The sequence below is a fragment of the Syngnathus scovelli genome, chromosome 2 (genome assembly GCF_024217435.2).
Source record: "Syngnathus scovelli strain Florida chromosome 2, RoL_Ssco_1.2, whole genome shotgun sequence".
Taxonomy (NCBI): domain Eukaryota; kingdom Metazoa; phylum Chordata; class Actinopteri; order Syngnathiformes; family Syngnathidae; genus Syngnathus; species Syngnathus scovelli.
This window is the reverse complement of record NC_090848.1, coordinates 16,540,016-16,566,101: the sequence shown is the minus strand read 5'-3', so window position 1 is coordinate 16,566,101 and position 26,086 is coordinate 16,540,016. Positions and strand designations below refer to the sequence as shown.

Sequence of the window (26,086 nt, the reverse complement as noted above, 5' to 3'; positions counted from 1 at the left end):
ACAAAGAGGAACTTTCTATGAGGGGCTGGAGCTACTTCGACAAGTTTTGTTTATATATTATTTTCTATTTTTGAAATAATAGCGAGGGACAATTACAAGTTGAAAATGATTCAAAATACTTTACATTATTTTCCACAATTAATCAGAAATGAGTTGGGCAGCTTCAGTCATTAAGACGGATATTTTATATACACATATTACATTTTAATACAATTGAGATATTCAGGTACATGTTAGCAGCAAGGATAATGTATGCATTTCCTCTAATGTTTATAAATAACTATTGGAACAATTTTGAAATAATAAAGACAGTGCAAATGAATCTTTTTTTATTTTCTGCATATTGCATGTATTGCACTGTGTGTAATGAGAAAACCTATTTTGGGTTACTTAGATTTATTTTTTTTTTCAGAATAAAATGTTTAATCAAGCTTCTTTGTTACCAAAAGTGACACTTTTTAGAGTATGTGATAACAGGACTCTGCATCACAAGCTGCATTATTGAATTCTTGTGAGAATACAGTATATTGCGTTTGGGGGATGGTTATAGGTTTGTTTTTATGACCCACTGAGAATAACGTGCAGACTACAGACCTGCATTGGTAAATTACCGGTCATGTTGTGTCATCTGTTCTCATATAAATCAATTGTAATCGGTTAAATCCCAAAGGTGTGGAATCAACAAATATGGAACAAACTGAACTTTAAAAGGTTAATTTTTGGACAGAAATATGATCTCTATATGCAGTGAGACTTACTTTTTATTACTTTCATTCTTTTCTTATCAATCAAATTAATAAATAGTAAACTATTTCAAGCTGCAAAGATTCCAAAGGACTTTGATAAGAGACAAGAAACAGAGGGTGACATACTATTTAAAATATTACAAAAACAAAAATTTCATTATTGTCATAATACAAAATTACATTGTTTTTTAACTATTTCACATAATGGAACCATTGCACTTTTACAGTCAATTGTTTGGGGGAAAACCTCTGATACATACGCAACACCTGAAAACGAACAATTCTAAATTAAATTTTTAACCATCATATCTCACAAACTAATTGCTCACAAAACCCTGCAAGGAGATCACGCAAAATGGCCAACCCGCAGGGAGAAGTGGAGTCAAATGATATATGGTGACTTAACTGCCCTTATCTCAACATAAATAATGCGCCTATAAAAGTCAATCATCTACATGCTGAAGATGAGTTGTGTTCAACAGCCATAAAAAAAGTTTTTCTTTCCATTTTATTTCTGCCGCGATAGTAACATGTCCTCGTTGTGTTTGTGTTTGTTAAAAAAAAAAAAAAAAACACAACAATAACAACTTCAAAGAAAATGTTATGGAAGTAAAATTTTTGTACGTTTCTCTTTCTTTCCGAGTCATATGATTATATTTTTGCATTGGTGCTTTTGCTTGCTCCATAATAGGTAGTTTGTGAAGTCCAGGTACCTTGCATCCTGAATCTTGGAGGTCGGTTGACTTTCATTAAGTCTGTGTATTTGCAAAGTCAGTGGTACATTGCAAGTGGGTCACATGCTTTCATCCCCCCTCACTTGTGGATCAAAAGTGTGCGCGCGGGTGTGTGTGCATCAAATGTCCCGGCCAGTAAGACATTGAGACTGAGTGACTGTGCTTTTGGGCTCATGCTTGAGATAGAGCTTGAGATAGAGCACACCAGGAGTTCTGTGGGGCCATTGATGTTGGAGTAAAGGCATAATCCTCATATTTAATGTCCATATGTGCTGAGGACACTGTAGTGTTTAACTGGGTAGCCGTCTGCAGAGAGAAGCAAATAAAAACGATTAGGATTCTTACAAAACCAGAGTAGTTTGTTTTAATGTCCAACTAAGGTTTCCACTTAGGTTAAGGGAATGGGTGCTTCAAGTATTGCATCGTATGATATCTATTTATTTTCAACACCACTTATTCTTTTCAAAGTTGAGGGGGGTGCAGGAGCCTATCGCAGCTGACATCAGGCTAAAGGCAGTCAACATCCTGAACTGGTCGCCAGCCAGTCACAGGGTACACACAGAGACGAACAACCAATCACAATAACATGCAGATCGCCACGGAGCGAGAATCGATCCCATGCTGCCCCCGCACACGTCAGGCGAGAGTGCCGAAATGCCCCTTCATTTTCAAATGACAGCCAAAGCTAGTTAGAAGGTTTAAATACTCTGCATTTGTATGTGGATACTAATTCCATTGCAATTCTCTGAAAAAGAGATTACCTGGGAGGCAGATGTGACAGTCTGCCCGGTGTAGGGTGAAGAGGTCATGTTGGGTTCACTCTTGATGGTTGAGGCGTGTTCAGACACTGAAAGCGACGATGGCGAGCTGCTGTCAGAGGTGATGGGTGCTCCTAAACAATGACAAAGTGTTTCTAAGATTAGACTATTTAGGTCTACTGTACATTGTGTACAATGAACAATGAAATCCTCCTTCATTCCTTGCTATACAATTGTTATCTGATTAAGAAGTAATTTTTGACAAAATGACCCAGAAAAAGGATGAATTTAGGTATTTTAATTATATTTGATTTATTTTAACATATGAGACTAGTCAAATAAACTGCCCGATATAGATTTAAAAAAAAATAAAAAAATTAAATAATTTTCTCAGTGTGACTGGGCGATATGACTGATAAAGTCAATCTTGATAATTACTGATTTTTTTTACCTGTTAAGAATAATTAAGTAAAAGTTTTTGTTCATCTGGATGGGCAAAGTTGCTCCTCTAATAATACACTGTCAATGCGTATTTGCGTTATTTGCGGGCCCAAAGTTACGTATTTCAACTTTAATTCAATGTTCATACACTGTAAGTGTATTTAATTTAGCAGTGCAACCATTACCATGAAGCGTCCAACTTAAACCTCTTTATAATTTTAGTGGGCTCATTATTTCCATACTATGGACTAGTTGTGTGACTTTGGTTTTGGCGCTCACTTTGTTGGTTTTTCCTATATTATTAATAAATAAATTAAATCATAAATTAAAAATGTGTGAAAACTGCTGGTGTGACGGTTTATTTTCCCCTCATGGAATGAGTAAAATATCTATTGGCAACTACACAGATGCACTTTTGCTCTACCTGTTGGTAATTTGTTCTTGGGCATCTTGGGTTTGCGCTTTCTTGTCTGTATACTTTCTTTCTTCATGGCCAGAGGTCTGGGCACCTGTACGGAGGAGAGAAGCAGTCATTAGTTGACTTACTGTTACAACAAAGGCCACGGTGTCATGACAACCCACACAAGGTCCACTCCCACACCGCAACTCTGATAACAACAACCACAGTGCCCTTGGAGAGGCATTACGTTGTACAAATATAAACCGCTCGACACTGTAAAGCCATTTTCTCGCCAAATGGTACGGTTTAATTCAGGTCACGACAGTATGGTTTGGAACAGCAAACCCGAATCTGGAGAGTGCGTAGACAGTCATTAAGCGGCATGACATCACTCTGTAAACCCACCGATAAATTCAACAATGATGAATATAACATAGCACAGTGCTTTGCTCTGACATCAAACACCAATGCCTTTGAATCCTCTCTTGTTTGGAGAAAAAAAGGATGAGTTTGAAAGATGAGGTCAAACTGTCTTGGATTCATCTTTTGGTGGTTCGTTTTGTGTTTTTCTGTTTCTTTTCTACTATGCAATTAACTGTTATTAAAGCAATAACTATCCATTTATTCATGTCAGTTTGCCCTCATTCAGGTCACAAGAAAGCTGGAGCCGATCCAAGGTGACTTTGGAAGAGAGGCGGGGTAAACCCAGGACCGTTCCCAGCCAATCGCAGGGCATGTACTAATTAGACAAACAACCAGTCACACTCACATTTACAAAAAAGGACAATTTAGAGCAGTGGTTTTCAATCCGGGTCTTCAAGGGTCGGTTTCTTGGATGCTTTACATGGCTCTCTGCTGCAACAGACCTGATTCAAATGATCAGCAAGGTCTGTGGTGCAGCAAAAAAACACCCAGCAAACTGGCCCTCGATGACCACAATTGAAGACCCCTGGTTTAGAGCTTTCAATTTGAGTAAAATTAAGCAGTCTTGGAACTAGAGACCTTCACCACCACTCACCCTCCAGCTACCACACCTCACCTGCTGTGGGTACCACATCAGTAAGGTGTCTAAAAATGGCACAGTAATTGTTTATGCACCTTTTGTCACGGTTGACAATGGAAACCAAACTATACCGTTTTACCAAACTCAAAGATGTAGGCTTGATAGAGTAGTCATAGAGACAAGAAGAAAGAATGGAATAACTGAACACCAAGTTTTCTCAAATTGCCCAATATGCATGAATAGGCCCATGAGACGCAACATACCCCGTGCAGTTTCATGTAGAGACCACAGGCGTTACACACTGGCTCGCCCTCAGCGTTCCGTCTCCACAGCGTGGTGGTGCTAGTATGACAGTTGGTACAGCACAGGCCGGCTCGACGAGATGTGCTCTGCTGTAGGTGAGGACAAAAAGAAAAGCATAAACTTTGGATTTTTTGCTTTGGCTGAGATCCAAGACAGCGCTCCCCGGGGACTCCATTTTAAGTCAAACTGTTCCCTTGAAAAAGAATCACAGGATGCCAGCGTGGGACACGAAACATACGACAGTGATGAATTATTGCTGCAAGGCTCGGATGTGAAAATAACTAATGAGTCATTAGTTGGACAGCCTTTTAACAGCAACATAAATAAAGACAAAAGCAATGATCTTGTTTTGTAAAGCACAAGCAACGGCAGCCAGGTTTGCACTGAGAATCTCCAAAACACCTTATCCAAGGGCAAGGTCACCATGGAACAAATAGAAGGAGCTTGTGAGGTAAGGGAGCACGGTGCTTTTGGAAAGACCAACCACAGCTGCTCCACAAAAGGTAGCAAGCTTGTGGGAAATAACCAGACGTGCGACGCCTTGCCTTGACACCCCACTCACCACTTGCATAGCAGCCTTTTTTCTCCTCCAGTCTCATAAATGACGGCCAACTTATCTTTCTTTTGCATGTTTGCTCTTCTTCGTCCAGTTAGTTTGGCAAGAATATTATATTTTTTTTCTTTTTTTGTTTATTTGACAGGGACAGTGTACATCAATATACATTTCTGTAGATGCACCAGAAATGGGCCATGGGGCTATTTCACAGACTTTTTTTTTTTTTTTTTTTACTCTTGCTCTTTGACATTCAATTATTTGGCTACTTAATGCCTTACTGTGATTGTATTGTTTACTCCTGAAGAATTTACCTCTATGAATCTGAAAATTGTGCCATAAAAAATAAATGCCAATGGCTGAAAAGTTACATTATCCTAGCAAAATCAATTGACATCATAAATAAATTATCCAAATCTCATAACTGTTCAAACATTAAGAAAAAGAAAAATTCACTAAATGTGTAGCCAAATAAATAAATGCATTTTCATAATGAATGTACAAATTTAACTCAAATAATTCACTGTACAATTAATTATCAAAGGAATTTATCATTCAAAGTATTGATAATACTACTAAGATTGTCGTTTGCTATTATTTCTTCTAGACTGAAGTTTTTTTCTTTGCTTCCTTTAGACATAGTATTGTAATTCCTGATCTTTTTTTTTCCATAATGGCCCCATATTAAATGCATTGTCCGTGTGTCCAAATAAGTCATGTGTCTTTGTATTTGCAGACATTGTTGACAATAACCCTTCTTTTGTGATTCAGCTTTATCTTACCAGTCGTTTCTGAGGTTTGATGAGCGGCCTGTTGATGCCATTCATCTTGTGGTAGAGGCCACAGGCGTTGCAGAGGTAGTGTCCGGTGCCATCTCTGCGCCACAGTGGCGTGGAGATGGAGCCGCAGTTAACGCATTCCCTGCCTTCGGCGGCCATGTCTTCCACCAGATCTGAGCAAAACAGTTTCAGCACTTTTAATAAAACACTCAGTCGCAATCGGGTAGAAAGAACATCGCCATTGGAAGCCTTTACAGATACTTAGATGCCGCTCTAAACATTACCATGCATCATTCCACCAAGATGCATTTTTTTCCTGACCTGTCGTGAGCAACAACACAAAGCAATGGAATTGCAATTGTTCCACTACATGCACACATTGTTGTATGCGGAGCAGCGGTTGTGCAGTGTCTCGGTCAAGCTGCTTTATTTGAAACGCATTCCTCAACTGGTTTAAATTGTAATCATGCATGTCGCTGGCGTCAGCACAAAATCTGTCCAAATTGAGTCAATTTCAACAAATCTTTAAAATTGGTCAATCCACACCTGTACGTATTATTCCCCAAGCTCCCAATTTTTTTTTTCTTTTATGTTTCCTGAAAAGTGATTTTTGGACATGGAAAGTTTCCACCCAATAGCAGTAATTAGCATTTTTTAATTAATTGTATGCATTCAAGCTGTAAAACTCTTAACAAACTGCCGTGCATTCATATGATTCAACTAGCTGAAACATGTATCTTTAAACCTGTAGGATTTTGCTTTATCACGTTGTAGGGGTGGGGATCTGGTTTCGGCACAAGGGTGTGATGAATAGCTGTGGAAGAATTTAAAATAACACCACTCTCATTCCCTGAGCCATGTGATGGAGAGAGATCAAAACCTGAGTTGGGGAGACAGACTAATGGAAGGAATGGGGAGCTGGGGGTGTTAGTCAGAAAAGATCCAGGGGTCTCTTCTATCAATCACAGCCTTGACACGCAACGGACTCCTGGCATGAATTGGCCAAAACTCCCTATTACTCATTCAAAAGAACCATGTCCTGCCTGGGGACTTGGTATTGGCACATCCTCAAAAATCAAGTGACTTCAACTCGAACTCTGTCCCAAAAAAAAGTGATCGGAATATCCCAACAAAAATTACAGACTGGATTTTTTTTAAACAACAACAAATAGACTGTGATCAATTTGCTATTGCAGGCCAAAGACTCTTTTGTACAAATGTGTGAACTAAAATCGATCTCAAATTATTTAGTATTTCTTTCTTCAGTTTCAAACAATTACGGTATTTTTGACATAACTTGAATGCCTTTGAAAAGACAACTTCTGGAAAGTGATGGTTATGCGACAACCACACAAAGGACACCAGTATACTGTAGTCAATTAGGATCACAGATCTATTTTTACTTATTAATATTTTCCTAGTGGTTCTATATGAATTTGAGTGCTTTTGTATTCATTGGGCCTTAAAAAATAAATGTCTGGTAGAATTAAGTTCGGTCGATTTTGTATGGATGTTACCTTAGCATTAATCTTGTTTAATTGGTGAAAGAGCAGTAACAACAACAAATCTTGACTGAATGAATCAAAAATGCTAAATATCAATGAAGACTTTAGAAGAGTCAATTTACTGTCAAATTATGCAGGCAGAGGGACATTTTGAGTATTCTTGATCACACTCTTTGTGATGGTGGAGGTGATAACTGCTGCCAATAGCTTGGGACAATGGTCTCTTGGGTCAGTGTGTATTGAGCCCTAAAATCAAAACACTGCACTGTTGCTCAGGGATTAGATTAACATTTAACTTGATTGTTCTTACTTGGTTTTTCCTCTAGAAGAATGTGGATTGTCTTGCTCCAATTTGGGGGACATTTCAAAAGAATTTGATTAAATCCATACCACTCACCCAAAGGCTACCACCTCCTTATAAATAGCAGAACCATATGATCATGTAGTAAAATTATCATTGAATACAGTTGGTACAGGCAATGATTGTAATCAATACTGTTAAAAACCATACTATTGAAAATAAACACAACAACAAAGATAATAACAGAAGGTCCACTACAGATTTATGAAATATTGGACAAAAATATGAGCCACATTTGATAAAAATATAATGATGTTAAATTACTAATAATGACTACAAACAAATGCTAATATATGATTACAATTAACATTGTTTAGTTTTAATTGTGCTTTTTTGGCTTAAAAGGAGCAGACCTGTTTTTGATTGTGTATTAATGGCATTGTCATATGGAAAATTGTATCATACTGAGAAGATCGTTCTAAAATTTAAACTCTTTTTTTTCATCTTTAGATGGGAACAATATAAAATAGCCTTTGCATCCGTTCAAACTACAATCATAAAATTTGCAACTATTTTTGTTCCCAAATTGTATTTGTGTATTTTCTTATCTGATTTATACAGATTTTTTTTTTCAGTAGTGTAGATTTAAAAATGTGACAATATCTTAATGAGGCGAGGAAAAACGAAGATTTGTGTACTATGTTAGATTCTTGATTAAAATAAAAGTTTATTTAATTTAAATGTAATTTAAAAGATATAACGTATTTCCCCCCTTAAATTTGTTCAATAAAAAAGACACTTCCCGTGGTTTGCCGTGAAATATCTCGACTGCATTATTATCGGTTAAATCCGCGCGCAGAAATTATGCACATGACAGGGCGGCCTACCGAGACTGGAACGCCGTGTTGACATGCTTCCTTGACGGGCCTGCAGACTCATCACTCCGCTCTCGAAGGGTCCCGGTGTCCACGAGGATGTCGCCATCTCCGGGCTCATGTAGGCGTACGGGCCAGTGTAAGAGCCTCCCACTGGGCGCACCAGAGCACCGCCGAGATGCTCCGATCGGCCGCTGTTGCCGAGCACAAGCTGGCTCTGGTAGGCGGCGTCCCGGCCGTTGTTTGTGCTCAGCGGCGGGCTGTGCGAGTACGAGAAGCCGTGTGACGGGTGAGGGCTGCTGGGCGCAAACGACGAGCCGTCCGCGTTGCTCTGGGGCCATGCGTGGTGGGCGTGATGATGGTGGTGGTGGGCACCGAGGCCGTGGGACTGGTGAGGCGGCTCGCAGGTCTGCAGGTAGGAGAGGGTGGGCAGCATGCCCGGCACCCTGCTGGTCGGGACGTAGACGGGAGAGTTGGCCGAGGGGTGCATATAATTCCCGGTGTCATGTGAGTAAGGGGACTGGTTGGACGACAAGGTCAGGCTTTGATACATTTTCCTCTCTTCCTTCAGGTCTTGATTTTAAAAAGGAATTTGGATCGAGGGCTGGGCTCAGTCCTACGTGCACGGGAGACCTTGTCCACGCTCCTTCGACCTCTTCCCAGGGTTCCTTGCAGCAAAAGACCACAGAAAATGCAACACAGAGTCATTCCAGAATAGGACATTCTCTGCCACCTCGTGAATTTTAATCCATGCAAAATATTATAAAATAGAGAAACGCGCATGTTCTGTAAATTGCAACAAAATACAGCTTGATTTCATGTAAAATAGAAATAACTATTGAGCGCACGTTGTTGGTCTGGCTTAATTATCTTGACCATTTTCATATACAACAGATAAAATAACGGTTCAATTCATTTTTTGCTATAATTTTATTAGGTGCTGCTTGTTAGTATAAATTGTGTTTCATCAGAGAGGGGTTTAAAAAGTGGTAAATATACGCAAGTTTAATATCCGATCAAAATGAAGCTGTGTAAAAAAATTAATCATTTTCATCACGTCAACTATTTTCTGCATCAAGAGGATGAACTTGATTTAACTGGTCATAGTGATTAAACATACCGTGAGCGCTGCAAAAAAAAAAAAAAAAATCACGCACAAACAGGCATGCGCACGCACACACACACACACCCATATGCACAACATTGATGACAACGCGCGGAAGGACACACGAAAAACATTATTTGATTCCAAGGGCTCTCTGCAGTGTCTTATCTTACCAGATAAGACCAACCAGGTGATAAAAAAAAGAAGAAGAAACAAATCAGCCCAGTTCTGTAGCGCTCCAAACGTCACCCAAAGGAGAGCGCCCCGAAAGCAAACTTTGTGCAAGGAAGGAGGCGAGTGACTCCAAAGCATGCAGGCGCTTCTACGCAATAGTCCTGTCAAGTAAGTCCGGGATTTTCGAATGATTTCTTGTCCTCCCGTGGTCCTCCGTCGCGTGGAGATAGGGACCGTGGCTGATAATTGCTGATAGGCGTGTGTGTCGAGTTGCTCTCCCCACTGGAAATTTTGTATGCACTCGAGGAACACGTGACCCAGCACGGAGGTAGGCCCAAAGAAAGGCTCCCGGTGGAGGAGGGCCATAGGTGCCCCCACCACCCTCATTGAAAGGCCTCCGGGTGCTTCCACCTGCATGCACTATTACTTTTTATTTTAACAAAGCAAAATAATTATAAATCCAAATTTAAACGACGGAATGGAATGCCTCTTAATTAGTTGCTTATTTATGTTACTTTATGCAAAATTTACTGATCTGGAAAATTTGTTTGGACCTATAGCTACTAATACAAATTTAAATTCATGCGGACTTATATTGATTTCCGAATTAAACTTAAACTTCCTCGAAAGTCACATGCAACAAATAAAAATGTGGACTTGAACTTTTATTCTAATTATTTATTAATTTAACGGCCATTACTCAGCAAACATTCGTTTTAAAACAAAATGAGGTATAATAAATAAATATGGAAATAAAGGGATAGATATCTATAGATAGATAGATAGATAGATAGATAGATAGATAGATAGATAGATAGATAGATAGATAGATAGATAGATAGATAGATAAAAGTTGACAACTAAACACGCTATAACAAATGCACAATGAAATAATACTTTCAGCCCTGATAAAACGACAGCACACTGAGCCTTGTAAATTATTACGAGGGTGCGTGTTTCTGCACGCGCGTGGAGGATAAAGGGTGCGCGTGTGCGCATGTGCGTGCGCATCACGCTCGTGTTAAGGACTTTAAAAATTATTTCCCATTGTGGATAAAAGTCCTTTTTATAAAGTGATAGTTTAGTATTTGTAAGCATTTGTACACAATATACAGTTATATTTCTATGTATACACTGTAATACATGAAATTTAAGTATAAAATAAATGACAAAAGTTTGGATTGTAACATTAATTCACCCGTAACTAAAATGCAGATTTATTATCGAATAAAACATTCGTCACACATCAGTTAAAGTGAGTGACAGGAGTTTTAAATATACACCTATCAAGTTGGTTAATTATAATCGATTTATAGAAATGACAAAATAATTAAAAATTCGTGTGTAAAGGGGACATTCTCATGAGGAGAATTATATCGCGACTTTTTTTTTTTTTTTTTTTTGGGCCACTTCAAAGTATTAACATTGATTGTCAACGGACTTTCGCCCACAATGACTGGAGTCTGTCTTCTTGTTCTAATCGTCCAACTTCCACACGCAGTGGAGTAAATGCATTCATTCGTATAGCTGGAAGATATTACTGCGATTGTGAATGAAACGCAGCAACCATTTTTTGCATGCATGTTTTTATTGTTTCTATGGTTATATAGCTGAGAAAAATTTGTCTCACGTAAGCCTCATGTGTATGAGCTCGTCCTGATCTTAAACACTTGATTTCACCTTAATCCTTAACATAATTGAGGCTTACTGGAAACATTCAGAGGGCCAGTTACCAAAGTGCTATAAAACAATTAGGTCGATGATTTCTAAAGTATTATTGTTATTAATGTTTTCATTTATCTACTTATGTATTTTCTGGTTAAATTTGTAGTTCACACTAAACAATTCCCATTTGCTACTGTTTTGTGTTGTAATGTTTACCAAAACAATAAAAAGAAGAGCAGGTTTACATTGTTAAATTACCGATAATTTAGTAAGCACAAACTTGCTTTTATATTTACTTATATTGTTGATAATACTACTTCAATGAAATTATATAATCATCTGCAGCAAATAAATTAACATTTGTTTTTATTACTCTCAAGATAAAATTGCATTTTAGGAAGACGAAATACTGTAGATAGTGCTTAACAGGTTGCTCTACTGGTGAGGAATGCATTTTCCTCTTTATCACAGTTTAAAAAAAAAGTAAGTCATTTTATTGAGCTGAAAACTTTGCTCTGAATACTTTTATAAACAGCATATAATGGTAATAACAAAATAGGGTGATCCCCTAATAAAGATGCTACTGTATACAGTTATATTGATTTTTAATTTTTATTTTCCAAAGGCTCAGTACTGTCTTGTTTGTTTTAACAAAATTGACCAGTTAAGGTTACTCAAATCCTGACATGTGCTGCCATGACAATGACAGAAATGCTCTTATCTTCAGTGACCTGGGACCTAATGCTTCTATGGCAAAAAATCTGGTTATTCCTCTTACCCAAAGTTTATTTTTCAGTTTGTAATTTAGTTGGCTGGTTCATAGAAAGTGATGGTAGAAATGGAGTGACTGTCATTTTGATTTATGCAACCTCAATAGATGACAAACATTCAAATGACTTTGATCTGCACCACTGAAACTGCTGATGTGGTTTTCGCTCTAACGACTATGACACCGAGACCAACAGTGGTCATATCTGTACACTGGAAGGAAAGGCATTTGTAGGAATTCAATGGAATTCTTCAGGAAGTCCCAATGTTTTTTTTCTTCTGTTGATAGTCAAACATTAGTAGTTTTGGGACACTTTTTAGTCTTATTTCAATCCATTTTTACTGTTAAAAAATAAAATCAGCAGATGGCCTTTTGCCATCATAAAGCCTTCTTTTAGGAAATGATACGTATACTAACTCTTGAGTGCACAAATAAGTAAACTTGCGTTAGAAAAAAATCCATAAAAATAAACTAACAACCAAATAATGTAATGAACCCTATTTCTGTTGGTGAGTAAGCTGTTGTGATATAAGAGCTAAAAGAAACAATATGCTTCTAACAATAAAATCTCTACCCTTGACTTTGATGACGAGAACTGATGGTTTGGACTGGGCTCTAAATCACATCCAATGCACAATTGCCCACACAACTCACGATTCGACGCCATTCTGTTCTTATTTTGCTTTTTATGACCGTTGCATTACTGACTTTGATGCATTGAGCAGCCACATCAGACATTTTTGCTCTTTTACTTGTTATGTTGTAGCATTGTCTCATCGCTGGTACTGTTCTGTGATGGCCTTTGGATGAAAGAGAAAAACAAAACAAGAAAGGGAAAAACAACAAGGTAAAACCCAAACAACTTTTGAGTCAATCCTTTGGACGCTGATTCACTCCCACAAGATTATTGTTCATCAGACTTAAAAGTGTATATTTCTTGAAAAATATTAATTTTGATTCGTTCGCCAGGTGAACCGTCCGAGTCAAGTGGGCCAGGCGTGCTTGTTTTTTACTAGCTGGATTAGATTTCTTACATTTGCTCAGTCTCCTGTATAAACTCTGGGTGCACCGTCTTGCATCAGACCTGAGGCAAAGCCAACGAGAGGGTTTAACACACGGAGTAATTCTCGTCTCTCACTATAGGAGTCAGATAGCGACCTTATGAATGAGGTGATTGGTGAGGACTCGCTCCACCACAGCCTCATTTACACCCTTCATCATGCTTGGTGCTCATTGGCTTGTGTCAAGGGGCCTGTGGTAATACTGCTCACCACGGTCAAACAGTGGTTATGTCAATAAGAAGCCGGCTGCGTAAATGTGGCGCGTATTCCGCTGCAGGCCACATATTTGCTGTTTGCGTCAGTTTTTGTTTCTTTTTTGGACTGTCTCCCTTTTTTGGCGTCGCCTTCAGGTCCACAAAATACCTTTCAACTTCGATCACCGTTAACTGCGACTTAGCTGTCCTTTACGTCAACATTCTTTGGGCCGAAGTGGAATTTCAGTCTCTATCTTTAATTCACATGCCTGCAAGATAAGTCAGGAATTTCCCTAAGGTAGTTATTGACTATCAAAGAACATGCTGCTGTGCATGGGTAAATGCTGTCATTCATGTTTTAGAGGTTTTCCCCCTAATTCTTTGTCATCATTGCAAATTGATGCAACGATCTGTCCAGATAAGATCTCAACTGGGCTTCATTCATCACGAGGGAAAAGCGTAATCACCATCGGCCTAACCCAAACCCACCATGACCTGTTAGCAGTGACATGCTGGAATAGCAGCAATGTTAGAGAAGGAGTAAACGTCAGATAGCCGCTATCTCCGTAGCTGATTCCCGCTTCATTCCTCCTCTCCACGTGATGGCAGATGACTGTGTTCACATAAAGCTGAGACTTTTGTTGGCCTCTCCTTTGCTACGGATGGAGTGACGCTGGATGTAGACAGACAGAACTCATGCATGGTTAGAATCAGTCTGCACTCCACGTGTGTGTGCATGTCAGGGTGTGTGTTCAGGGTGTGTGTTGGGGAGCGTAGGCATTTACATGTTTGAACATCATTTTACGAGCGTTTAGTAGAAAATTATTCAAAAGTTCAGTGCTTTATTATGGTTTTGACAGACAAGGCGGTTGAACATGTGGTTAGCATGTTTGAATTTAGACTGGAGTTTTCAACTTCTCCCAGTGCTTGCGAGGGTTTTCACCGGGTGCTCCGGGGTCCTCCCACATTTGAAAAATATTGAAGATTCACAATTGTACACTGGTGTCGATGGGCGTGTGAATAGTTGTTTATGCTTTATGGTCATGTGACTTGTTGACAACCATGCAGTTCAAAACACTCAAATTGGCACTTAATTGCCAACTTAAAATCCGTTGAAGGGTCAGCATAACCGTAATGCACTACAAAAACATGAAGAAAAAATTCTCATGGTATTGACCTTGTTTCTAGGTCAACTATAGATTGCATCCAAATCAAAGAAGGTTAAAATATCTATAAAGTTTGGCCTCATCTACAAAACGAAAACGAAATTGTAGCATTGATTCTTAATCATTGATGTAGATAAGAAAATACTTAAGGCTAAGCATAGACCCTTGAGGCACACCAGATGTGAATTTGATAAGTTTTGAATTGGCATTTCAAAGATAACCTTCACACAGCATGCCAAGTAGTGCAATTCTGATTTTTCTGTTGAATCTAATGTTTTAATGTAGTCATTCACTTTTATACAAAACTAAATGTGATCACTTCTGTGAACAGACAGTGTCTGTGAAGTGACACGCATGCGCACAAAACTCAACATCAAGTAAATATGGTCCTACACATCTCAGATTAGCAGAGGAGCGAGGCAGGAGGAGGTACAAATATTTTGTGGAAATGAAACGACTCGAGTGTGGTGCAACTTTTATAGGAATATAATAATGAAATTCTAATAGTTCCATTAAAATACAAAGCCTAGTGGGATTTTTAGTTAAACCATATTGCAGAAATAGTTTGTCTATTATATGTTTCTAATTGACTAAATGGGTTTAATTAATAAATGTATGACTATTTGAATCAATTCAAAGTTGATATAGTCTTTTACAGGCAAGTGTGTGTGTGCTGTAATTGAATTATCTTAAATGGTGCTGCACAAGTCGGGAGAGCGGTGTTCGTATCCATGATGCTTTATCCTAAATGATGTCATCGTCCTCCTCTTCTATTCCAAGTTGCCACCAGTGTGACTCAGAGCTGAAAGTCTCCCAGAAAAAGGATTTAAAGGGGTCGCAACAGGCCCCACGTGTTTCTTGCTTGGCTGGGGAATGTGAAGTAGGAGTCAGCCTAATCTCCAGCACCCATGGGAGACTGGCTCCTGTCTGCCTGGACGCCATGTCACTATCTGTATGTTTCATTTCAGCCTGTCAGGTCCTATCTGGACTGCTGGTGCTGCTACTACCTCTGTTGGGTCCAGGCCCTGGGAGTAGAATATACACACATGCACACAGGACTGCCAAGTACTGATAGTAACTGCTGGTTCTCATGAGAGTTTAGTAGGATTCCACACAAAAACATTGCACTGTATTTAGTATGGAAAAAAAAAAGGTGTATGTCAAAAGTTTGGCCATACTTTAATGAGATGGTATGTGTACAATACCGGTATATTTTTTTTAATGGAATGCCATAATGTGCGGAAACTGTTGTTTTGGACTGTGGACTTTGTAAGGATGTTTTTTTTTCGTGGTGCCGAAACTGATTAATACACAAGGAGGCCGCCGATATGCTATACTTTGAGCTGATATTCATTTTCAGTAAAAGGGAAAATACTGGCATCAAAATAATAATAATAATAATAATAATAATAATAATAATAATAATAATAATAATAATAATAATGAATGTTCAGTATCACTTTATGTCAACAAGTATTGCTTAACAGATTTTTACTTTAGAGGCATGAATAGAATGCCTTTATTGTCATTGTACAACAGGTATACAACAATTATTGATTATTAAAAACGCAAAGGCTGATTTTTCACTTGAGAAATTATGTTTTTATTTGATTGTCATGAAAATGGCTCCCGATTGAGGCGAGGAAAAAAAAAAACCTAGATGGCACAGATAGCAGTCACGTGCCCGTAAGGGTTGTGTGTTCGCTTGCTGTTCTTTCACACCGGTGCAGTTGAATTAGCAGGCAAGTCTGTGACAGCTGGTTGTGTGGCTATATTGAGCAGTCAAAGTGCTGGTAAATGATCTGTGTAAATCGGCCTTTTATGGGACTATAGGGAAAGAGCTTTCACACCGTTTAACTCTTTATCATTATTTACTGTAGTCCGAAAGGTCTCAGTTTGGAGGAAACCTAATTGGTGTGATGCTAGTTAGCACTGACTCAATAGAGAGACATTCCCTTTAAATGGACGGGCAGCAATGTATATACAGAAAACACAAAGCACAGTCCTCTCTTATTTACACTGTGAATGTGAATGATATGAATTAAGAACTACAGCACATGGTGAAAGCTAGGTCAACTCACTCGACGTTTTTCCGAGAAAAAAAATCATAACTATTGATCGCGAAATACTTATATAGCGTTTTATCTACACATTACGTTGCTCAAAATGTTAACATTCAATTACTTGAAAATTTATTATTGAAATATAGAAAACGTATTCTTACAATCAGTAGGGATATTGCTGGCGTTATGTTCTAACAACGGGTTGTCTTTTTTTTCCCCCTGCAGCTCCAATTGACTTACCTTAAGTAAAATCCCACATTGCGTTGTGGTCAACAGTAGAATCTGGGTCGGTTATTATTGCACACGTTAGCTTGTGTCCTCATCGCTTCGGGCATCCAACAAGTGATCAAATTCCCTTTGAAGGCTGTCATTATTTTGCGAAAGGCCTTATCTTCCTCCTCACTACATAACTAGGAAGCAAAATTTCTTAGTAGGAAGCAGCTTTTCGACTCAACATAAGCTGCTCGTGACAGTTTTTGTTTTCTGTAGGAGATGGTCCAAATAGCTTTTTGAGTAGGTAAGGTTGTCGCCCTCCACAACCTCTATCAAATTGTAGTCCCCTTTCTGAATTCTATCACTTCAGGGGCATTCCACTTTAGTGGTCCCAAGCTACTTATTTCTAGTTCATTTACGAATCTTAATAATCACTCACCTTACCTCACATCATATCGTGGTACTAAATAGAGTGCAACCACGCAACTGCAGGCACATTCATCATGCATTGCCTGTGAAATCACACACACGTCACGCACACACATACGGACTAAGCTGATAGTAAAGTGGGGAAAAACTTGCAATTGCCCATTAAGTAACCTTGAAAGAGCCATGCAGACATGAAAAAAATGTCATGGCTACAAACACACAAACCGATATGCATCGTATAATGCACAATACATAAGTACCATCAAATTAATTCATGTGGAAAAATAACTGGAAATGTATTTATGGTCAAAACAAATGTGATTTTTGGCTTGTTTGTCGAGTTTCTCTCTAATCTAATCTCTAATTAGCTGAGGTTACGCAAGAGCTACTGACCACCTGTGTCAGCATTGCCTTTTACCTCCTGCACACATTGCACAATTTCTCACAGCACACAATATTCAAGCACAAAGATTACTTTCAACATGATCATTCTTTAGGTTGCAATCTTCATCATTTTCGTCTTTTTCCGGGCATGGTCACCTTCCAACATATTCTTATGCCAGGGAAGTGGTAACCTTTAAAACAGATAATTCTCAATACCAATTAGAACACATGCAGCTGTCTAAAATGTCAGCGTGGGCATTATGTTGGGACATGTGCTTTGCACGTATGATTGTTTTGTCCAAAGTCAACTGGGATAAACTCAAGCTCACCTGTGGCCTAAATGATGATGAGTGGCGGAGCAACTGGTGGGTGCGCTATTGTTATCACGATGCACTATGACCCTTTGTCAGAAGTGGAAAGCAACAGAGTATTTGTGCTAAAATAGATTTGTCAGGAATTCACTTGAGTAATTTTCTGACTGTTTTCCCTTTTCCCCACTTACATTCTCACTCATTACTTTGCCACAACAGTCATAGAGAAGTGAGATCTTGATTGATGAACATCTTCTTGCACCTTCAATACATGAAAAGAAAAAAAACAAGGACAGCAGAGAATCCGGGAGCAATAATGATGACAGCAACAGATTTGAAATTCTTCATCCATGGCCCTAATTAAGAACTGATGCAATTGTATTGTGACTTGGGACAAATGTCTGTAAAAGCCACAAGATTTTGGCATTTGAAATTATTCCTTATAATCTGTAAGAAAAAAAACACATTTTGTTTTACATGTTTTGCCACCATTGCCCCTCCTAAAACACAATATTGAGCTTCCATTCTCCTACTGCAGGGAGGCCTGGAGGTGCAACACACACATCAACCAGAGGGGAGCAGCATGGACTTTCTCACCAGTGGTACAGATACCATCTGCACTGCGTCGACTGTACTTGCAGTAAAGATGCAGACATGTCACAGGGGCTTCTGAGGACCATGTGCTCAGTTCTAGGATATTTTAGATTTCTAGAGATCACTTAGGTAAGTTACAAACAATGTAATAGATACATTAAATATACCAACACTCAAACAATACATTAAACTTCAGACATTTTATTTCAAATTAACTTAAGAGTTCTTACATTTTATTTTAACATCCTTACATATGCAATAGTATTCAAAGTAATGATCGTAAAAATATTCGAACAATGTGTCGCCGATCCATGCATGATGCAGTTTCATTCCAGCTCCGAATGAACACAAGTTGGCACTGTACATTTTGACATAGTTACGGACGTATAGTTGGTTTACCTTTTTCTCGTAACTTTGTGAAGGGTCTTTTAAATGATTGCATTAACTGCCGCATTGTGTGCTTAAAATTCTGATTGAGGTGTAAGGACCCCACAAAGGTTAGATCCTAGAATAGCCCCTGTGCGTGACGTTGACTGAAAGACTTGCTAAGCAATGCAGTTAAAAGTTTTTACTGCACATTCAGGGGGGGGGGGGGGGGGGGTGTTCCTGAACCACAAGACTTGTAAAACACGCTATAATGTGTACAAGTGTTAAAACCTTCCATTCATTGCCATATATATAACCTCTACAGGTTATTGTCATGCGGGGGAGCAACTGCTCTACTTTGACTGGGTTGAAGCAATGTGTTCAAGTCAGCCCCACTATACTTTAAGCAAGCCATCTGAATATTCCATAATATTGGTCGCTAGCTCACACCAACCAATTATGAAATGTACAAACATTTAAAATCTTCTGTGTAAACTCTTAAAAAGCAGTTAAATCAAACATTGAGCTACGACTTGATTTTTATTTTGTATCAACTGTATTAGGTTATGCTAAGAAAAATGAATTTACCTTTTTGCATTGTGGTAACACTTTTACGGCAACACATTGCAGCCATAGTGAAGATAATTTACACCATCTGCTACCTTATTTTTCAGTGGATGAATGCAACACTATTTAAGGAGGACAGAGGCATTAAATTGCAAGAAAACAAAAAAACCTATATGTTTATCTTTAGGTCTTCAAAGAGGGGGTTAGACTCTGGGGGTTGTGTTCATAACCTGTTTGATCTTCACTGTGGGCCACACGTAGGATAATAATCACATTAGGCAGCACTTCACTAAATAAAGTAAAAAGCCTTTCTCATCACATCCTCACCAAGTGGACCGATAAGGTACTAGGGCATCCCCTCTCAGGTACGTGTGCATTGCGACTTGTGTGAGAGAATAAATTGAGATGCTGATAGAAACCGGCAATTTGTGAGAATGTGGAGAACACCTTTGGTTTTCATTTCATGTCATAATAATTTGTGCTTCATCTAGTTTGGAGTAGTGTGTCCTTGTAGCTGTGAGCATCTCAGGTTTGCTAGTCGAAGCTGTTTTCTTGACGACAGCCAGTTTTGTGTACGAGGGACATTTGAGCTTGTTATAAAGTCACAAAGAGAGAGAGCGGGGGTGGGGATCTATGGTGCCCTATAGAATGCAGATGTTGTTTATTAAAATGTGTCACAAGGCTTCCTGCACAGGTGTATTCTTGTTCAGCAGCAAGGTCACATGACAGTAAGACCTTTACAAGCACAGGATAGAAGTACAGCAAAAGTATAAAGGACTCACTTGTTTCTTTATATTGCTGTTCTAGAAATAATAGTAATAAAACAATAAAATCATCTGCTGATCAAACACAGACAAGTAGCATAACACAGACACACAAACGAAATCAGATAAAGTCCAATGAGGAAATCAAAAGACCCAACAGGATTTCAGTGAGAAGACAGAAAACATTATTGTACAATCTACTCTTAATGGAACAATATGCAATAATCTAACCATGATTTCATTACAGCACTTTCAAACAAATCATAATTACTACGTAGTCAACTAGAACTTGGCGATGGCTCAGCTATCTTTTAGTGTTAGCACTAATATGATGAAATCCATGTCCGTTGGACTAAGAATCACTCTGCCTGCATTTTGATGAAAATCTTCAAAATAACACTTATTCAGCAAACCGTGAGTGTAATTTTCCCGTGATTGTGTTTGATCTTAGAGTTGCTACTAGAACTTTATAGACGTTGCATCTTTTCGTATTTTGAGATCATTTGAAGTGCTGTTCATCTTTGCAGCTGGCAATGAAGAAAAATCAGAACACAGCAAATGAAGATGAGATGACTTCACGCTTTCTAACTCACTAATGAAACTATTAATTGAATAAATGCAGAATGTTGTTTTGACTTCAGTGGCCCATGAAATGAGTGACTGTGCACTGTGTATATTTGCATGCAAGTACGTTTGTGCCGCTGCCCTTGCCTGCAATTGCTTGTGTGTGGGTGTGGGTGTGTGTGTAGGTGTGTGTGTGTGTATGTGTGTGTTGGGCCACAACAGAGTGACAGTACGCACAGTAAGCACATTTCCAACAGGCTAATTAAAGCTCCTCCGGAATAAGGCCAGGCTTATTAACATCTCAGCACAGCCTCTAAAGTCTGCTCATAACCCAACAAGGATCAATGCTCTTCATTAGGGCAAGACCTGATACTGCGGCCCTGCCAAAGCCACCTTAGCCACCCAAATGAATACTTGAGGGGGGATGCAGAGCTGCTGAAAAGGCAGGAAGTGAGAAGTCGCCGGCAGTATGTTGGCGCATCACTCTGTAGTTTATAGACACTGGCCAGAAGCTTCATCAAGTACCCCTGCAAAATCTGGAATGAGATTCCATCCCAGATTCAGATCAAAACCCCACCTTGTTAAAGGTCGACACACTCAAACTACTTTGTACATCACAGAGCAAAAAATGCCGACCTTTCCCTTGAAAAGTTTACCACCTTGCTACCTCTGGCATCAAAACCACAAAAAGCCTTGCCTGCCCGTTAGACCACTACAGGGATCTGCCATCACACTGCTGGTCATTGTCGAGGCGGCAGGCTACCAGCTCGTGGCTAACAGAGGTAGCCGAAAGTTGTATGTTACATTCTTTAGAAAAATGGTGAAAGGAGAACCGTGAATAGGATTTTTTAGCCTGTGCAATCTTATACAAAAGGAAAAACAACACTTTCGAGCTCGCATACACGCATACACACATGCACACACACACACGCATGCACACACGCGCAAACACACACACACAAGCACACGCACACATACACGCATGCACACAGATTTCTGTTCATAAAATAAGTAATTCATCTGTAGGCAGATCAGATTTACTGATGTGTAGGCACGACATATATCCTCTCTACCTCGAGGGCATCGTTGCTGACTCGTGTCATATTTACTGTGTAATTGATTTTTAAACACACACGTCTCTCCGTTTCAGCACTATAAGTTATTCTATTTATTTCGAGGGGCTTTCTTTCCTCAGTTACCCCTGACAGTTAATCCTTTTAGTGGGACTCTGTATTTGTATAGTCATCTCTTATTTGTAAAATACACATAATCTCATCATTCCATTAAATATTTGGTTCCCTTATGATGAGAAGTAGATTATTACACCCTCGGGGTTGGCGAGTAGCTGGTAGACGAAAGTACGGGAATAGATGGAGTGATGAACATGACTGAGGAAAGTACAGTCCATGGAAAGATTGAGACCGCACAAAAATGCACATATTTTCACGAGAAAAATATTAACGTCAATTGGCCAAATGCCACAATTTGGGCTGAAAGCTCTTTGTCTTGGGTTTCGTTAGATTGTGCGTAGCACCATATTGTGGCTTGAGAGTGGAATATGGTTTCATTAGTCGTTTGATTATTGTAAGACTACACATTTTGGGTGGCAAACCATCTTTTGCAGTAAGAAAAATCACCATTGAGACCAAATTCATTATGGAAATAATTATGTCGTTGAATTAAAAAATAAATAAAACATAACAAAAGAAGCCTCCAAATTCCAACCAAGACCATTGTGAGTGCTGGGGTTAAATAAAAAACAGATTGGTATCAATTTGGTGTCTAATTGATGAGGTTTAAATCTGCTATGGAATATTTTACTGTACTCTCATTTCACTAATGACAAATGTCTGTCTCCAATTGGTTGTTTTTCCTCAGGTGCAGTGGTTCCCTGAAAATAAAATTAGAGGTACAACAAGAGGAATACATTTGACTAATTTACTATTGTCAAATCAGACTGACAATTTTACCAATGACGATTTTTTTTTCCATATATGGCAACCCTTTTTAACACCAAAACCATACATTGTAACTAAAAAAGGGATGGGCAACTTGGCCACATTTTATCGGTATCATTTCATTGGCCACCATCGGACAGCCTCAACTGCCTTTTCTTTCCCTTTTTTTTTTTTTAAATCATGAAAAGCCACCCCTACCCCCACATTTCTGCTCCGTTCGATCAATCCACCTGCGGCACATTGCACTGTTGAGGGTTACATTGTCATTACAAGTTGGACCTAATTTACATGGCATCCATCGAGTCATTGGCCAAACTATTGATGGTAGAAACCGCCAATCGCCCAGGCCTGCTCTGAAGGTTTCTGGAACCATACAGTTGTAATGTAAAGGCTACATTAAAAGATGCTTGTGGGTTACTACTGCAGGACAACGGTGAAAATGTAAGAAGGTAACAAAAAGAGGACGGACGGATGCAATTAGAGGAGAATGGAGCAGTGAGAGTGAAGCCCTCCTTCCTTAGGGGAGGTGCACAGCTCTTCTAATCAATCCATGGATGCATTGTAAAATCAATGCTCTGTATAATTAGGGCAATTCAAGGGTAAAAAAAAATACACCCTGCTCTGCATTTTGCCTCTGTCTGCACTCAGTCTTTCCTTTCCCCCGTAGCAATGCCTTTATCATAAATGGCTGTGGGTCACAGTTCCAATATTCCAAATTGGTTGGAATAATTGAAAAACCTCTGGCTCTCCGCTGCATGACGTGTGTGCAATAGCCTTAAAGGTAACAATGTACCATAATCATTTTTAGCCCCCTTTGAAGGGTGCCTTGTCTTTTATACCAATAGTTTTTAATTACCACTCTCATCGAGCTCAACTTGATAGTGTCCTCCAAACCTATTCAGAATATAGCCTATAGATTTAGCTTTTACCCTGGAAATGCTCACGAGCACATCTTTCCTTTTAGACATAAAAATGTTGCATGTAAAAATGACATATTTTTTTCTAAATCTTGTACTGTACACAAATCATATACTGCGCGGTGTTTTATTGGATGCATGCCAAGTGTTAGCAGTTTTGAATGGTGACAAGCTCTAACAAATCAATAGTAATTTATCTGGTCTTACAAGACGCAAAGAAGCAGTATCCTGTGTATTCAGTGTATTCACCCGTCAAAGCAACAGGTGACACTATAATTAGTAGTTGGGTGACCAATGCCAAAAGCACTTCAAGATCCTGTAGCGGAATATTCAACTTTGTAAGATGGCATTCCTGGCACTGCAACACAGAAGGTTAGACAAGCATAGTGTGTGCTGAGAGTAGAGTGATGTGGTTCTCATTGAATAGCTATGAAGACATCCACGTGTCCATTAATGATCGGTTATATACAGTATATTGCATGCATCATAAAAACAGGGCCAACCCACAACTAATCCATAATGGACAGTAACACATGCACTCACACACACGCATGCACGCACGCACGCACGCACGCACGCACGCACGCACGCACGCACGCACGCACGCACGCACGCACACACACACACACACACACACACACACTCACACTCTCCCTTTCACTATCGTCTTAGTATTGTGTTTAATCTCTTTGAGTGTTTTCCTCCTGTCTTCTATTTCTCCCTTCAAGCTTTTGGGGCCATGAGGCTTCATGGTGCTATCACCACGCAATAGGCCATTCTTCTTCTGGTCGTCATAAATCGCTCACAGGACTGCTGATGTCTCAGTTCTGAGATTTGGCACGAGAACGCATCTAATTTCCTAGATTAGATTGCTGATTTGTGAGAAAACAAATAAATTTTAAGTGCATTCATACCAGTGCCTTTGTTTTGAAAAGCGGCCTCTGCAAAACCTTTGTTCTCTAAGTACTCTAATATTTTTAATGAAGGCCATGCACTTGGAAAGTTAAATCATGCTTAATTCATATCGTTTTTTAATGTTGTCATGTGCAAAATTTGAAGTACTCCCAATTTATGCTTTTTTCTATCACTATATATGGTTAAGGGTCCATTATTTTAATTATGTTTTTAAAAGAAAGTTATTGCACAATAATTTATTTGTACGCATGTTCTTATATTTCCAAGATGATGTCACCACTTAAAAAAAAGCACATATTTGTAATAAAGAATCAGACATTCATGTTACAGTTATATGTGGTATCCGCAATCTACTTAGCAATCCATTTAGATAATACACATTATAGAGACAAGTGATAGCAACCAATATGATGAGCCTTAATTGGAAAATGTATTGCTGTCCTGGTGTTTCATGTGTGTGTGTGCGTGTGTGTGTGTGTGTTTGTGTGTGTGTGTGTGTTTGTTTGTGGATGCGTGTGTGCATGCGTGTGCACGTGCGTGTGTGTATATTAAAGGCTTAACACATTTTCCGTTACATGAATGCGATTTTATTAACACTGTTTGGCACTGAATTAAAATACTACTACTACTAACAATAACAAGACTAATAGACAATTTCACATCGGTGTGTTTAGTTGGCCTAAAAGAAATAAGGAAATTGTTCCCCTTTTTTGCAAATATAACATATTGTTGATATAGATTTTTATTTAGTCAATCAATATGATATCATTGAACAGTATTGTTTCGATGGAATACACTAAATGCATTGTATCCTTTCGTAATCTCATTTTATGCACATTACATTATTGCCAAAGCTGCTCATTTCTATGCTCTTATTCTCCTATTTCTGTTATAAGCATATATCCATTTGCAGTAAAATGTCTAAAGGTCAATGCACCTAATATTGCACAAGTTTGAATTTGGCATACTGTTTTTACATATATGCTACCGTGGATGAAGTCACAAAAATGTCAATTTTAACATTATATACACCCCCAATCTCTCTCTTGTTGGCTTCACTTCAGTTTTGCACACAAAACAATTAAAAAAGAATGTTCAGCCTGTAGGATTCATAAACGGCAAGGTTATTTTGCTTGTATTTTACGCTTCATGATGGTGTTTCCTCCCTCAACCTGCTTTCTCTGGCCTTTGCTCTCTACTAGCGAATTGGGCTCATGCACACAATGCAAAACTGCTGAATAAGTCAGACTATCTTTTACAGACACACACACACTCACTGTTTGTTCTCCATCTTGAAAGACCAATAACTGCAGCTTACTGTCCCTCTAATTTCTATTTACGTGACTGTTTTCCCCCTGGGAGCCTTGTGATGGATTGACTGCTTCACATTTGCTGCAGTGAGTATGCGTTTTTTGTTTTAACACTCCCTTTTCTACCCTCCTTGGACTTGCTCTCACCTTAAAGGAGCAGCAAGGAACAATTGGTTTGAGTTTCTCCAGGGCACCCCCT

General features: G+C 38.9%; 1 protein-coding gene across 1 annotated transcript; it reads right to left on the bottom strand.

Annotated features, from left to right (window-relative positions):
- Nucleotides 1-743: 743 nt before the first annotated feature.
- Nucleotides 744-9,811, bottom strand: gata5 (GATA binding protein 5). Its single transcript, XM_049754882.2, has 7 exons — nucleotides 9,677-9,811; nucleotides 8,411-9,066; nucleotides 5,721-5,890; nucleotides 4,346-4,474; nucleotides 3,104-3,188; nucleotides 2,242-2,372; nucleotides 744-1,786 (listed from the first exon to the last, which is right to left on the bottom strand). Exons 2-7 carry the CDS (start codon nucleotides 8,949-8,951, stop codon nucleotides 1,652-1,654), a joined length of 1,191 nt encoding a protein of 396 aa, XP_049610839.1. The 5' UTR covers nucleotides 8,952-9,066; nucleotides 9,677-9,811; the 3' UTR covers nucleotides 744-1,651.
- Nucleotides 9,812-26,086: the final 16,275 nt, after the last annotated feature.

Coding starts and splice junctions, on each gene's coding strand:
- gata5 (XM_049754882.2), bottom strand. CDS start 8,951: ATGTATCAAAGCCTGACCTTGTCGTCCAACCAGTCCCCTTACTCACAT. Junction 3,189..4,345: donor TCTACATGAAACTGCACGGG/GTATGTTGCGTC, acceptor TCCTCCGTACAG/GTGCCCAGACCTCTGGCCAT. Junction 1,787..2,241: donor CTGTCACATCTGCCTCCCAG/GTAATCTCTTTT, acceptor TTCTCTCTGCAG/ACGGCTACCCAGTTAAACAC.